Source organism: Schistocerca cancellata, chromosome 1 (genome assembly GCF_023864275.1).
Source record: "Schistocerca cancellata isolate TAMUIC-IGC-003103 chromosome 1, iqSchCanc2.1, whole genome shotgun sequence".
In the NCBI taxonomy this organism is placed as follows: Eukaryota; Metazoa; Arthropoda; class Insecta; order Orthoptera; family Acrididae; genus Schistocerca; species Schistocerca cancellata.
In genome coordinates this window covers 203,485,571-203,498,776 of record NC_064626.1, presented here as the reverse complement: position 1 = coordinate 203,498,776, position 13,206 = coordinate 203,485,571, and the positions used below count along the sequence as shown (strand labels likewise).

The following is a 13,206-nucleotide window of genomic DNA, read 5'->3' as shown; positions in this document are numbered from 1 at the left end:
AGGTCGATAGACACACAAACAAACACAAACATACACACAAAAATCTAGCTTTCGCAACCAACGGTTGCCTCGTCAGGAAAGAGGGAAGGAGAAGGAAAGACAAAAGGATATGGGTTTTAAGGGAGAGGGTAAGGAGTCATTCCAATCCCGGGAGCGGAAAGACTTACCTTAGGGGGAAAAAAGGACAGGTATACATTCGCACACACACACATATCCATCCGCATATACACAGACACAAGCAGACATTTGCTCCAAAAAATTTCTGTCACTCACTCTTCCAAGGTGCACAGTTTCCCCATAATCAGAACAACTATTTGTAAGACATGATGCTTTTGAATACAATTCATGTGGATTTTCTTATGATATAAATACGCTCCTGGAAATGGAAAAAAGAACACATTGACACCGGTGTGTCAGACCCACCATACTTGCTCCGGACACTGCGAGAGGGCTGTACAAGCAATGATCACACGCACGGCACAGCGGACACACCATGAACCGCGGTGTTGGCCGTCGAATGGCGCTAGCTGCGCAACATTTGTGCACCGCCGCCGTCAGTGTCAGCCAGTTTGCCGTGGCATACGGAGCTCCATCGCAGTCTTTAACACTGGTAGCATGCCGCGACAGCGTGGACGTGAACCGTAAGTGCAGTTGACGGACTTTGAGCGAGGGCGTATAGTGGGCATGCGGGAGGCCGGGTGGACGTACCGCCGAATTGCTCAACACGTGGGGCGTGAGGTCTCCACAGTACATCGATGTTGTCGCCAGTGGTCGGCGGAAGGTGAACGTGCCCGTCGACCTGGGACCGGACCGCAGCGACGCACGGATGCACGCCAAGACCGTAGGATCCTACGCAGTGCCGTAGGGGACCGCACCGCCACTTCCCAGCAAATTAGGGACACTGTTGCTCCTGGGGTATCGGCGAGGACCATTCGCAACCGTCTCCATGAAGCTGGGCTACGGTCCCGCACACCGTTAGGCCGTCTTCCGCTCACGCCCCAACATCGTGCAGCCCGCCTCCAGTGGTGTCGCGACAGGCATGAATGGAGGGACGAATGGAGACGTGTCGTCTTCAGCGATGAGAGTCGCTTCTGCCTTGGTGCCAATGATGGTCGTATGCGTGTTTGGCGCCGTGCAGGTGAGCGCCACAATCAGGACTGCATACGACCGAGGCACACAGGGCCAACACCCGGCATCATGGTGTGGGGAGCGATCTCCTACACTGGCCGTACACCACTGGTGATCGTCGAGGGGACACTGAATAGTGCACGGTACATCCAAACCGTCATCGAACCCATCGTTCTACCATTCCTAGACCGGCAAGGGAACTTGCTGTTCCAACAGGACAATGCACGTCCGCATGTATCCCGTGCCACCCAACGTGCTCTAGAAGGTGTAAGTCAACTACCCTGGCCAGCAAGATCTCCGGATCTGTCCCCCATTGAGCATGTTTGGGACTGGATGAAGCGTCGTCTCATGCGGTCTGCACGTCCAGCACGAACGCTGGTCCAACTGAGGCGCCAGGTGGAAATGGCATGGCAAGCCGTTCCACAGGACTACATCCAGCATCTCTACGATCGTCTCCATGGGAGAATAGCAGCCTGCATTGCTGCGAAAGGTAGATATACACTGTACTAGCGCCGACATTGTGCATGCTCTGTTGCCTGTGTCTATGTGCCTGTGGTTCTGACAGTGTGATCATGTGATGTATCTGACCCCAGGAATGTGTCAATAAAGTTTCCCCTTCCTGGGACAATGAATTCACGGTGTTCTTATTTCAATTTCCAGGAGTGTATTACTAAATATTTTTATTATGCTGTCATACTGAATGACATAACACAAAGTGCACTTGAAACAACACAACTAAAATATTTGCAGGAAAAAGTCATTTTGAAACGTTGTAACGGTCCTTGTATACATACACATTATGCATAGAAAACAGAAAAAAAAAAAAAATTATTAAAGTAGTACTTTTCCAAATTTTAACCATTTGACACATTCGTCCTAGTCGGCTAATATCATTAACATTCTGTAAATAATATTACCCGAGGGGGGTATTGTAACGGAACATATTAAAGGCTTTACTGTAGCGAAGTATGCGATACCCTCCAAATTCAACCAGTTTAACGAGTATTTATGATTATAGAAAAGTTATTGTGTATGTTAACAATGATTGAATAACATGTCTCCATAAACAGTCAACCCATTAAATTATACTGAATAACTGACCCACACAAAAGTTTATATCACTTGATCACTGATACAGCAAATGTCATCATGTAAAAACACTGATTTCATCTTAAATAATTAATATGAAGTACGAAAAATAGTGGCCAACTTAGGTATTTTGGATCTCCTTAAATAAAAATCACCCAGTGAAACCTATTTGTTCACTAGGAGCGTTTTCACTCAGTATTCACGAAATCAATCCTATTCTAGACGAAAACCAATGTAATTCTTAATAATTCATGTTATTTACTTATTTATGCAAATTAGAGAAGTCAATTGACAAACTTCTAAAAAACGGCTTTTTGTAACAAAGAATTATTCTGTCAAGTCAACAAATCTGTCTGTCATTTTAAAAACATGTTAAATTATGTCACTCGATGCAAATTAATAACTTTTCTGCACAAATTATGATAACAGATGTACATGTGACTTGTAAACTACATCTCTTTTTAGTAGTTCTTTGACAATGTTATAAATACAAGCAGCAAGAACGGTCAGGGGGCAGTCGGAATGTCACTTTGGTAAAGTGTGTTTGTGTGTTATTGTTTGAGGTGGATAAACAATGCAAAGAACATGTAAAGGAAATACTACTTTGTGTTGTGTCATGGTCTTTGGTGGACAGTGGAATTAAGATGGCCACCAGAGTAATAAATATTTGAAGTTTACATATTTGTTGGTTTCGCTCGCTCTTTATCATCAAAAGCATATAGAAAACACGGGATCTCATGTTTTTAAACCTAGACAACCAGATGTAGAGCCAGCATCAGCATCGAGAGACAGCAGCGATTCAGCAAGTAGCAGCGATTACCACAACACAATGCATTTTAATGGCGCCAACCTAACACCAAGTGCTAACAAGCTCCGTAAATGGGGGTGAAATAGTGCGATTATAGCAATTAGCAATATCTACGACCAGGCGACCATTACAACATGTTCTCACCGAACACTGTTTATTGTAATTTGGCAATAATTTTTCTAGCCCCATAGTGACCATAATTGTTGTGTAAATAATCAATTAACTTATCTATATGATGCTAGGGTAAACTTCCACTCCTCCTTATTGAAAGACTTTCTTCTGAAAAATACTCCCTTATAAATTGTATAATACTGATTACCTTTTCATGGTTCACTGACCTTTAATACTGCTTAAACACCCTTAGATTTTTCACTTCTATATATTTAAAAACCTTCCCTATTTCCTTCTTTATCCCTGTAATGTGAAATAACCTGCTACTTGTTGCCATGTTGAACCTGTGATTCCTGCCAACTTTCCCAATACACATTCTAGACAAAGCATTAGTTGTAATGTTCTTCTTTCCTTTCACATACTTAATTTCAATGTCAAAATGTTGGAAAAATAAGGCCCTACACATTAATGTTGTGTATAGAAATGTCTAAAAAAAATTCAAAGTTTTGTGATCTGTGAAAACTATTGTTTTGTGACCTAACAAATATCCTTCAATTTTTTAAAACCATAAATAATTATCAAATGCTTCAAGCTCTGGAATACAGAAGTATTTTTAATGCAGATGGAAGGTTCTGCAAGCAAATACATGTACTATAGTCTTATATTTATCCCATCATCTATATAGGCCAACTTGGACTATTCTACATCTAAACCACAAAAACCAGAGTCAGTTGACATATATAATGGTAATGAAAACTATGGATCGTGTAGAATGTTGCTGTTAAGTAATTCTTCCATTAATTTCCTGAAAAGCTCCAAGATACTGAAATTGATGATCTGTATAGTGAAGAAGAGTAAGAGGGACTGTTTGAATTTGTTTATAATGAAAATAATAATAATTTAGTTGGTTGGTTGGTTGATTTGGGAGAGGAGACCAAACAGTGAGGTCATTGGTCTCATCTGGTTAAGGAAGGAAGTTGGCTGTACCCTTCCAAAGGAACTGTGGCGTAGAGCGCCATAAATATCGATATTTGTTCTGTGCGTAAGTGTGCTATCTTTGAGGAGGCGGCTTTAGGCAGGATGTTGGACGCTAACGGAGTTAGCCTCCGGACTTGTATCCGTGTAGAAGCTAAGTGTGAATAAATCTGTATCTGAGTGAATTCTAGTTGTTTACCTACAACTATTCCATATTCCCTCACTGGTGACCCCGTTTTTTGTGTAATACGCGTCCGAATTACCGCCCGAAGGTTATTTATGCGCCTACCGCATCGGGTTTCTCCGCGATTGTGAGGGCCTTTGTTCAGCTCCAGACAATGGCCTTTCAGCACTCACTGCCACCCGGATTTCAGCAACATCTCTCCAGCACTCCTGCTGTCATAGTGGACATGCCACAAGAATCTTCGGAATCCTTCAGCCAGAACATGCAGTGGAATTCATTGAGTGCCGCCAGTTTCTTCCAACCGCCAATGGTCGTGGACTCTGGCTTTGTTAGCCTAGACCTTCCCATGTGTTCTCCACAGAGTGTTGGTCAAAATATTCCTACTCCTGTGTCGAACGCACAATTCAATACAGTTCGTGGCGTCAAGCTAGGTTTTGCTACATTGGAAAATCCAATAGTAAATTCAAACTCAAATCAGTTCCCGCCACGTGTGTATCCTTCCGTGCCGGCTAGTCAACAGGTGTTCAGTGCTCGCCAAACAGCAAATATCACACTGAGTGTGCATCCTAGTGGATGTGTGTGGGATCCTTGTATTGCTTCTAATCAAGTCAACAATTGTGTGCTGGACAGTAATTACTCTGACATCTACAACCAGCCCCACCACTCATGGTCGAGTGAATACTGTGTGCATAACGGACATTCACCGGCATACTTAAGCACTTGTGGCTTCTTTCTGAGCTACCACGTCAATGAGAATGCACATTTTGACTACGATCCTCACACCATTCGAGCATCCGTCGCCTCTCAGCCGCCCCCCCCCCGGCGTCAAGTGAATTTCGGGATTCCCGCATTACGGGACGCCAATAATTCGGACTCGCTATCTTCTGCATGCTCTACTTCTGTCCGAAGTAATAGGCGCACCTCCGCAATGACTGCAGTGCCGAATCTGCCGAAATTACCGGACTTCAAACCCGCTCACCCGGAGTTCTGGTTTAACCTGGTTGAGCAAACATTCAATGTCTGTGCTTTGGGCGACGACGCACGCTTCGCCTGCCTCATGAACCATCTTCACGACCGCGTCGATTTAATTTACGACAGCTCATCTACGAAGAGCGTCTCGGCGACAGGTCTCCATCCCAGCTGTGGCGGTGCATCCGTCTTCTCGTCGATGAGCAAGTTATCCCTGATGACATTCTCGCAGAAATCTGGACTGAAAAGCAGCCTTTGCCTGTCCAGACTGCAATCTCTGCATATGAAGAAAGGCCAGTAAATAAACGTTTACGCGCCGCCGACAGAGCATACTCTGCCAGGCAACGTGAGCTCCGTGCACTGCATTCTGGACGTGACCGCACTAAGACGCTTTCTGATCCCACGCCCTTGTCTGGCCCTGCTAATAACAAGTTTGTTAAACTAGCCGCCCTGCCTGCACCTTCAACTCCCTGCAACGACAGTGCATCGACATCTGTGGAAGACTCTGGGGCACATACTCCGTCACCTAGCAACTACCCACAGGAGCACAGGCCCGCCCAACCTTACTGTTTCTTCCACGCACGATTTGGGGAGCAAGCTTGCAAATGCCAGTCACCGTGTTCTTACCCAAACTCCAACCGCAGGTAGGCTACAGTGCCACCTCCTGCGATGTAAGCAATGGGCACCATCCCACGTTGCACTCCGTTTTGGACAACAACAGTAAGTGTGGTCGAGTCTATGTTCGCGATTTACGATCAGGTGTATGTTTTGTGGTAGACACTGGCGCAGATGTCTCTTTGCTGCCGGTTCGCCTAGCAACCAATAAAGTGCAACCACACAAAACAGTACTTCGTGCAGTGAACTTGTCTACCCTGCAGTGTTCGGGTTCCACTTTGTATACAGTGAAACTTTCGCCCGAGTGCAAGCTGGAGTGGACGTTTATAGTGTTAACAATTGAAGAACCTATTCTCGGAACTGATTTCCTCAAGCACTATCAGTTGTCACTAGATTTTGTGCAAAATACTGTGTTTTACCCCCCCCCCCCCCCCCTTAACAAACGTATTCCTTTCGCTACGCCGAGTGACAGTTCGGCTAACACCAAACATGTGTGCTGTGCTAAGAAGTGTGGAAACCTACCCTTGGAGCTGCAATCTTGGACAAACAAGTGGCTAGTGGAGTGCGCCAAGTCTTCGAAGTTGCGGATGGAACGTACGGAAATGCTGCTGCATCTCCGCAACATACACCACGAGTTGGCCTCCACACAACAATGCCTCGCGGCACTACAAGCAGACGACTCGTCAGCTACAGACAAGGTCAGTCCATGCAAATCTGGTGTTCCCGTGCCCGCGCATGTTAACGACAATGTTGTGAACTCTGTAAACTGCGTCACCACCCCCTTTTGTAATGATAGTGTATGCCCGAGTGCTCATGCTCCTTGCGTTCCGAATGGACAATTAACTTGCCAAGCTCGTGGCAATGAACTATGGCCATCTGCTGTTCGGCCACGCCCACTCGTGCCTACAGCGCTCGTAGCGGGACGGCCTGCTACCAAGAACCAGTGTACCAACCTCGCCCATGTTAACACGTGTGCGGCCTTTACGCAGCCTACGAGCGGTTGGCACACCTGTACTTCCGTGCCCTCAGCGCCACAGCTTTGCCCGTCCGCCACTGCCTGCTCCGCTTCACGGACATCTGACTGTCGTGCCGCGCCACGTATTGCAGTAGTCACTAATGGCACAGTTCATCGGTTACATCTAACCGATGGGCCGCCCATATCGCAACGCCCACGCCGTCTCAAGCCGGAATTTATTAAAATTGCAAAAGAACAATTGGATGATCTGTTACAAAAGGGAATAATTGAACCTTCTTCCGGTTGCTGGGCTAGTCCTATCCTGTTTGACCAAAAGAAAAGACGGTACTTGGCGTATGGTCAGAGACTATAGGCGTTTAAATGCCCGCACCATCATTGATAAATATCCGGTCCCACACATTGCAGACTTCAATCATGTGCTCGCAGGTGCAAAGTACTTTTCTGTTTTGGACTGTAAGCACGCATTTCATCAGATTCCTATGGCTCCGGAGGATATTGAAAAGACTGCCATAACCACTCCCTTTGGGCTGTTCCAATACAAATTTATGCCGTTTGGGTTGAAAAACGCCCCCCAAATGTGGCAGTGTTTCATCAATCAAACTTTATCCCATCTAGACTTTTGTTTCATATACATGGATGACATATTGGTTTTTGCTTCTACTTTAGAACAGAGTGAGGAGCGTGTTCAAGTCGTGACAGATATTTTAGCAGCCACTGGTATTGAACTGAACAATAAAAAGACTCAATTGCACCAGTCATCCATTACATTCCTAAGTTATGTTGTGTCATCGGACGGTCTGACACCACCACAGGACAAGATCAAGCCTGTTCTCGAGATGCTACGCCCTCAGACCTATAGGGAATTACGCAGGTTCATTGGAACAGTTAATTATTACCAAAAACATTTGCCAGCCGCTTCTGCGGTGCAGGCTCCTCTCACAGATGCTCTTGCTGGCCCACAAACTTCTGGCACTCGCCAGGTACCATGGACACCAGACATGGACAAGGCATTTAACGAACTCAAACAGCTGTTGGCCTCCGCTGTCACTATTGCTCACCCACGCGCGGACGCCACAATGTTTATCACTACCGACAGTAGTGAAAATGCTATCGGCACAGTACTGAGTCAGACATACAACGATGTTACGACCCCCCTGCAGTTTTTCTCAAAAAAGCTAAACAATGCGCAGAAGAAATATTCAGCATTCGACAGAGAATTACTTGCAGTTTACGAGGCCATAAGACACTTCAGAACTGATGTTGAGGGACGAGATTTCTATGTGCTCACTGATCACAAGCTGTTGGTTTCTGCCATAAAAAATCCTGCAGCTGATCCGCCTCCATGACGCTTTCGTCACATTGATTATATCTTGCAATTTACAAATGACATTCGCTACATCCGAGGAGCGGACAATGTGGTCGCCGATTTTCTCTCGCGTGTTGGTGCTGTCACAACCTTAATTGACTTAACGGACCTACCTCGGTTGCAATCGGCAGACCCCGATACCATGCAGTTAATTTCGGACCACAGCTCCTCTCTCCAACTGGTACGCTCTACTTTCCCTGGCACATCTGACTTAGTGTGGTGTGATGAATCGACTGGTACATTGCAGCCATTCATTCCTAAGCCCCTTCAGCGGCAGGTCTTTGACAAACTACACACACTATCACATCCCGGTGTCAAAGCTCCACCCGTCTGGTAGCTGAACGGTTTGTCTGGAGAGACATGCGCCGTGACTGTCAGTCTTGGGCAAGGGCATGCATGTTGTGTCGACAGAACAAAGTTTCCAGGCACACTTCTCCACCCCTTGGCTGTTTTTCCCAACCGCCAGGCCGGTTTCACCATGTTCATGTCGACCTCGTAGGCCCTCTGCCCCCCTCTGAGGGTTTCCGTTACTTGTTTACAGCTATCGACAGGATGACTCGGTGGGCTGAGGCTGTGCCTATTCCAAACATTACCTCTGAGACAGTAAGTTGAGCATTCTTAGATTCATGGATCTCTAGATTTGGCTCACCTGTTTACCTCACCACTGACCAGGGGCGACAATTCGAGTCTTCAGTCTTCTCTGACTTATGTAAAATGTGTGGTATTGTCAAAATTCATACTTCTGCATACCACACCCAAAGCAATGGGCTTGTCGAGCGATGGCATCACACCTTAAAGTCTGCCCTGCGTTGCCATGACTCACTTTGGACAGAGGCACTGCTCTTCATGCTTCTTGGCCTTCATACGACTTTCAAGGAAGACCTCAGGGTTCCGTAGCCGAGTTTGTGTATGGCCAACCTCTGGTTTTGCCTGGAGAATTAGTCATTCCCACCCCACTTCCACGGCCCTATGAACTTCCTTCACTTCTCGAGCGGGTGCGCTTGCACTGCAGCAAAATTCAGCCGCCACCTCCGGCTGCTCATACACCTCCGCGCGGGTACTTACCGTGCACGCTAGACTCTTGTGAGTACGTGTTTCTCAGAGACGACTCAGTCAAAGCCCCACTTCAGTCGCCCTACACAGGTCCTTACAAAGTCGTCAAACTCTCTGAGAATAACATGGATCTCCTCATAAAAGACTCTGTAACCACGCTCTCACTCAACCGAGTGAAACCAGCTTTCATTGAGCCTCAGGTGAACCTCCCTGATTCTGCCCCTACTTCTCCCACTCCTGCTCCGAGCGGCCACCCATCTTCCCATACCATGCATTCGGGTATTGATTCCCCACAGCGTGCTTCTCTGCCGAGCACTGCTCCTTCTCCGCGTTCATCTAATTCGAGTGGCCAATCTTTTCGGGGCTTCACTCCTCACAGCCCTCACAGTCGAACTGCCAACCACTCGGATTCTACCATTGTGTTACCATCTTTGTGTGACACCTCTTTGTCACGCCATTCAATCCACGCTGGCTCCTCGTTACCTTCGGTCACTCTCCCTCGTATGTCAGCTGATCGCCCGAGGTCGTCTCCTGCGCAGTCCAGTGCACCTGCCACCCCCCTCTTAGCAGATGCTTCCCCCTGCCATGGCTTTCCCACACCTCCCTGCCTCCCTACCATTGCTCGTACAGGTGCCATCCAAGAATTCACAACACATGTGCACCCTGATGACATACATAAATTATCTGTTGTCGTAGATGGCGATACGGTGTGTGTGGTACTCGCATGTGACAATGTTGAGGGAGGAAGTGCAGAATCTCGTGTGGTGCGCCGCTTTAAATTAAGCTGAAGTGCTGCGTGTGGCAATTTGCATGCCTTTGTTAGGCCTTCTGGCATGGTGATTCTCCGCCTGTCGGCTGATGAAGTGCTACACATCCACTCCAGGATGGGACGTCGTCTTCAGCCACCAGCGTCGCTTGCTGACTTCACCATCGACGTACCGGGTTTCAAGCCCCAGTCTCCTACCAGACGACCGCTTCCGCCTGACACAGAAGAACTGTAGGTTACCTTCCTAACTTCTCACCCCCCCCCCCCCCATTCACAGGGACGTACTCCATACTGTGTGTGTGTGTGGGGGGGGGGGGGGGGGGCTATGTGGCGTAGAGCGCCATAAATATCGATATTTGTTCTGTGCGTAAGTGTGCTATCTTTGAGGAGGCGGCTTTGGGCAGGATGTTGGACGCTAACGGAGTTAGCCTCCGGACTTGTATCCGTGTAGAAGCTAAGTGTGAATAAATCTGTATCTGAGTGAATTCTAGTTGCTTACCTACAACTATTCCATATTCCCTCAGAACCATCCTGCCATTTGCCTGAAGCAATTTAGGAAATCACCAAAAACCTAAATCAAGATGGCCAAATGTGGGTTTGAACTGTCGTCCTCTCGAATGCGAGTCCAGTGTGCTAACCACTCCACTAATAATTTAGTAATTTAAATTCTTGTTGCATTATCTCCTCTTTATTAGACTGTGTTGTTCAGCATTTCAGTTCGTTACTAGCTCTTTCCCTTTCTGATTTAGACAGCTTGAAACCATCACTGAATCCTACCTGATAAAACATAGCACTGTGTATTATTGCTAATGCCTATATGCCATTCACCTGTTTGATAATTTATTGTGACAGACTTGAATTGCTGTTAAGTATTTTGTTGGGAATGACTTATTTCTCAGTATCGATGGATCTCTAATTTTATTTGTCCTTGTGTGAGTCTCCACTGAAGCAACTGTCAGTTCCCCAGACCATTTACATATCCAGAGTCTCCATCAACCCTTCCATTTCTTTTGACTTACTATTTTCCTGGTTTCTGGGATTTTAATTTCCCCTTCTACTTCTCCTTAACCATGAATTGTTATTTTTGCCCTACTCTTCCTGTTACTATTCACTTATACTTCCCTTGTTGATGAATTTCCCACATTCCTTTTAGTTCCCATTACATCTTTCTTGATAATTCTTTCAACTCTTCCTGCATAATTCAGGAAGTCATTGGAAATGCTCCCCAGAGCAGAAAGCAATACTTGTCTTACTTTGGATGGTAATCTATTTTCTAAACCCAATATTACAGATTCACTGTTCAATTTATCATCCAAGTATTTTACTTTGTTAATCCAATACTGACAAAATCCTTTATGTTCCTCTCCTAGAATTATACTTTTCTCCTCATCAAAATCACTTATGATTTCCTGTTGCTCATCCTTGACCTATTTTTACTCAAAAACAATGTTATGACCTATTCCCAGGTTTTACAAGAATCACCTGTTTCAGACACCACACCGCAGACATCACCCGACAAATAACCACTTATAAATAAAATGTTTTCTTGCTCAGACCAAGTATTTGGTAAAATATTAAGTTTTCTTGTGAAATCAGTAAGATGTACACTACAACACTGTTCAGATTTGTTGCAATTATTACAACTAATAAAGGATGCTTCTGCTGAAAGAACATACTTTAGACAGGACACACTGATCTACAGTTACCTTAGTTTCAGTTTCAGAAATTTTGCTGTCATTCATGTTGTAACAATTCTTAACTACTTCTGAAATTTCCTCTATCTTTCCATTCATCATACCCTCACATACCCTTGTTTCATAAATAACTAGCTTATTGCTCATTAAAAATCTCAACTTCACATGTGCTGCAGGTCTTGAAAATTCTTAATAATCCTTTAAATAAATTGTTTTTAGATAAACTAATTGTACCTTTAGTGTTAGAAGTCCTGAAATTACTTTGTGAGCACTAAGTTTTGTGGACCTCAGTTTGAATAAGAAATTAATTATTTCACGTAACTACAGCATATGAATTACATACATTATGGAACAAAGAGCAAAATAATTATGCATTTAAGGAGTAGAATTGTAGCAAGTCACCCACACCATGCTACTTTTCAAAGGGTTGGAATAAGTAAAATTCAGTGAGTAACCATAACAGAGACTGAATAAATTACATAAAAATTCTCCAATTGGTACTACCTTCTGTATCAAATGCTGTGTCAAAAACTTCCTTATTCTTGGTTTGATGTACAAGAACTGTAGAGCTCTGCATACATCTGCATCTGTTCTTCCTTCACTCACAGGTAAAATGCATTGCTTAGGTACCTTTTTTGAAATTTCATCTTCATCATCAGATGATTCTTCCTCACCTGCATCTCTATGTTTCAGAATATTATTTCTAATAGTGAACATACCCTTTCTCAGCTCACATTCAATACTCTCAGGAGCATCATCATATGAACTCTCCTTGTACTGTGTATAATGATCAAATGCACATATCACCTTTAAAATTTCATCAGCGGGCAAGAATTTCTTAAGCAGATCTCCATTATCTTCCAGAAATAAAGGTAGACACATCTGGAAAAAAGGTATGAATTTAAAATATTTTCACTATCAATAACATGCAAATTCACTTTCTCTGGCAAAAAACATTTTTTTTCTGTAAAGAAAATAATGTCTTTTTTTTAAAATATTTTGTTATGCTTTTTAATATTGAGTTGTCGAAAAGTGTATGGTGTCATAAATATGAATTATTTGTGCAGTTTGAATGACTTACAGAGTAAGCAATGGTGATGCAACTAGTTTCATATTTTTCAGGTATATATGAGGGGTGTTTGGAAAGATCGTGCAAAGTCCGAGATATGGCACCTCCAGTGCGTATCGAGGTCATGTTTAGTTAGTAGCATCTTTGGAAAGACTGCACACCAAGTTTCAGCCATATTGGTCTATTTCTTTGTGTTTGGCATTCGTGTGAATCAAGGAAATCGAGTGATTGTCAAAAAATGGACGAAAAAGAATTTCATGTGGTGATTAAACATTACTTTATGAAAGGCAAAAAGCCTCAGGAGACTAAAGAGAAGCTTGATAAACATTACGGTGACTCTGCACCTTCGATCAGAACAGCTTGTAAGTGGTTTCAAAATTTTTGGAGTGGTCATATGGGCACA

The 13,206-nt window shown here is 44.6% G+C and overlaps 1 protein-coding gene across 1 annotated transcript in view; it reads right to left on the bottom strand.

Annotated features, from left to right (window-relative positions):
• LOC126163560 (uncharacterized) overlaps positions 1 to 13,206 on the bottom strand; it is a 94,919-nt gene that overhangs the window by 66,078 nt on the left and 15,635 nt on the right. Inside the window, exon 2 of the mRNA XM_049920181.1 lies at positions 12,542 to 12,616. Within this exon, the coding sequence (XP_049776138.1) occupies positions 12,542 to 12,616 (75 nt within the window). The remainder of the gene's footprint in view (positions 1 to 12,541; positions 12,617 to 13,206) is intronic.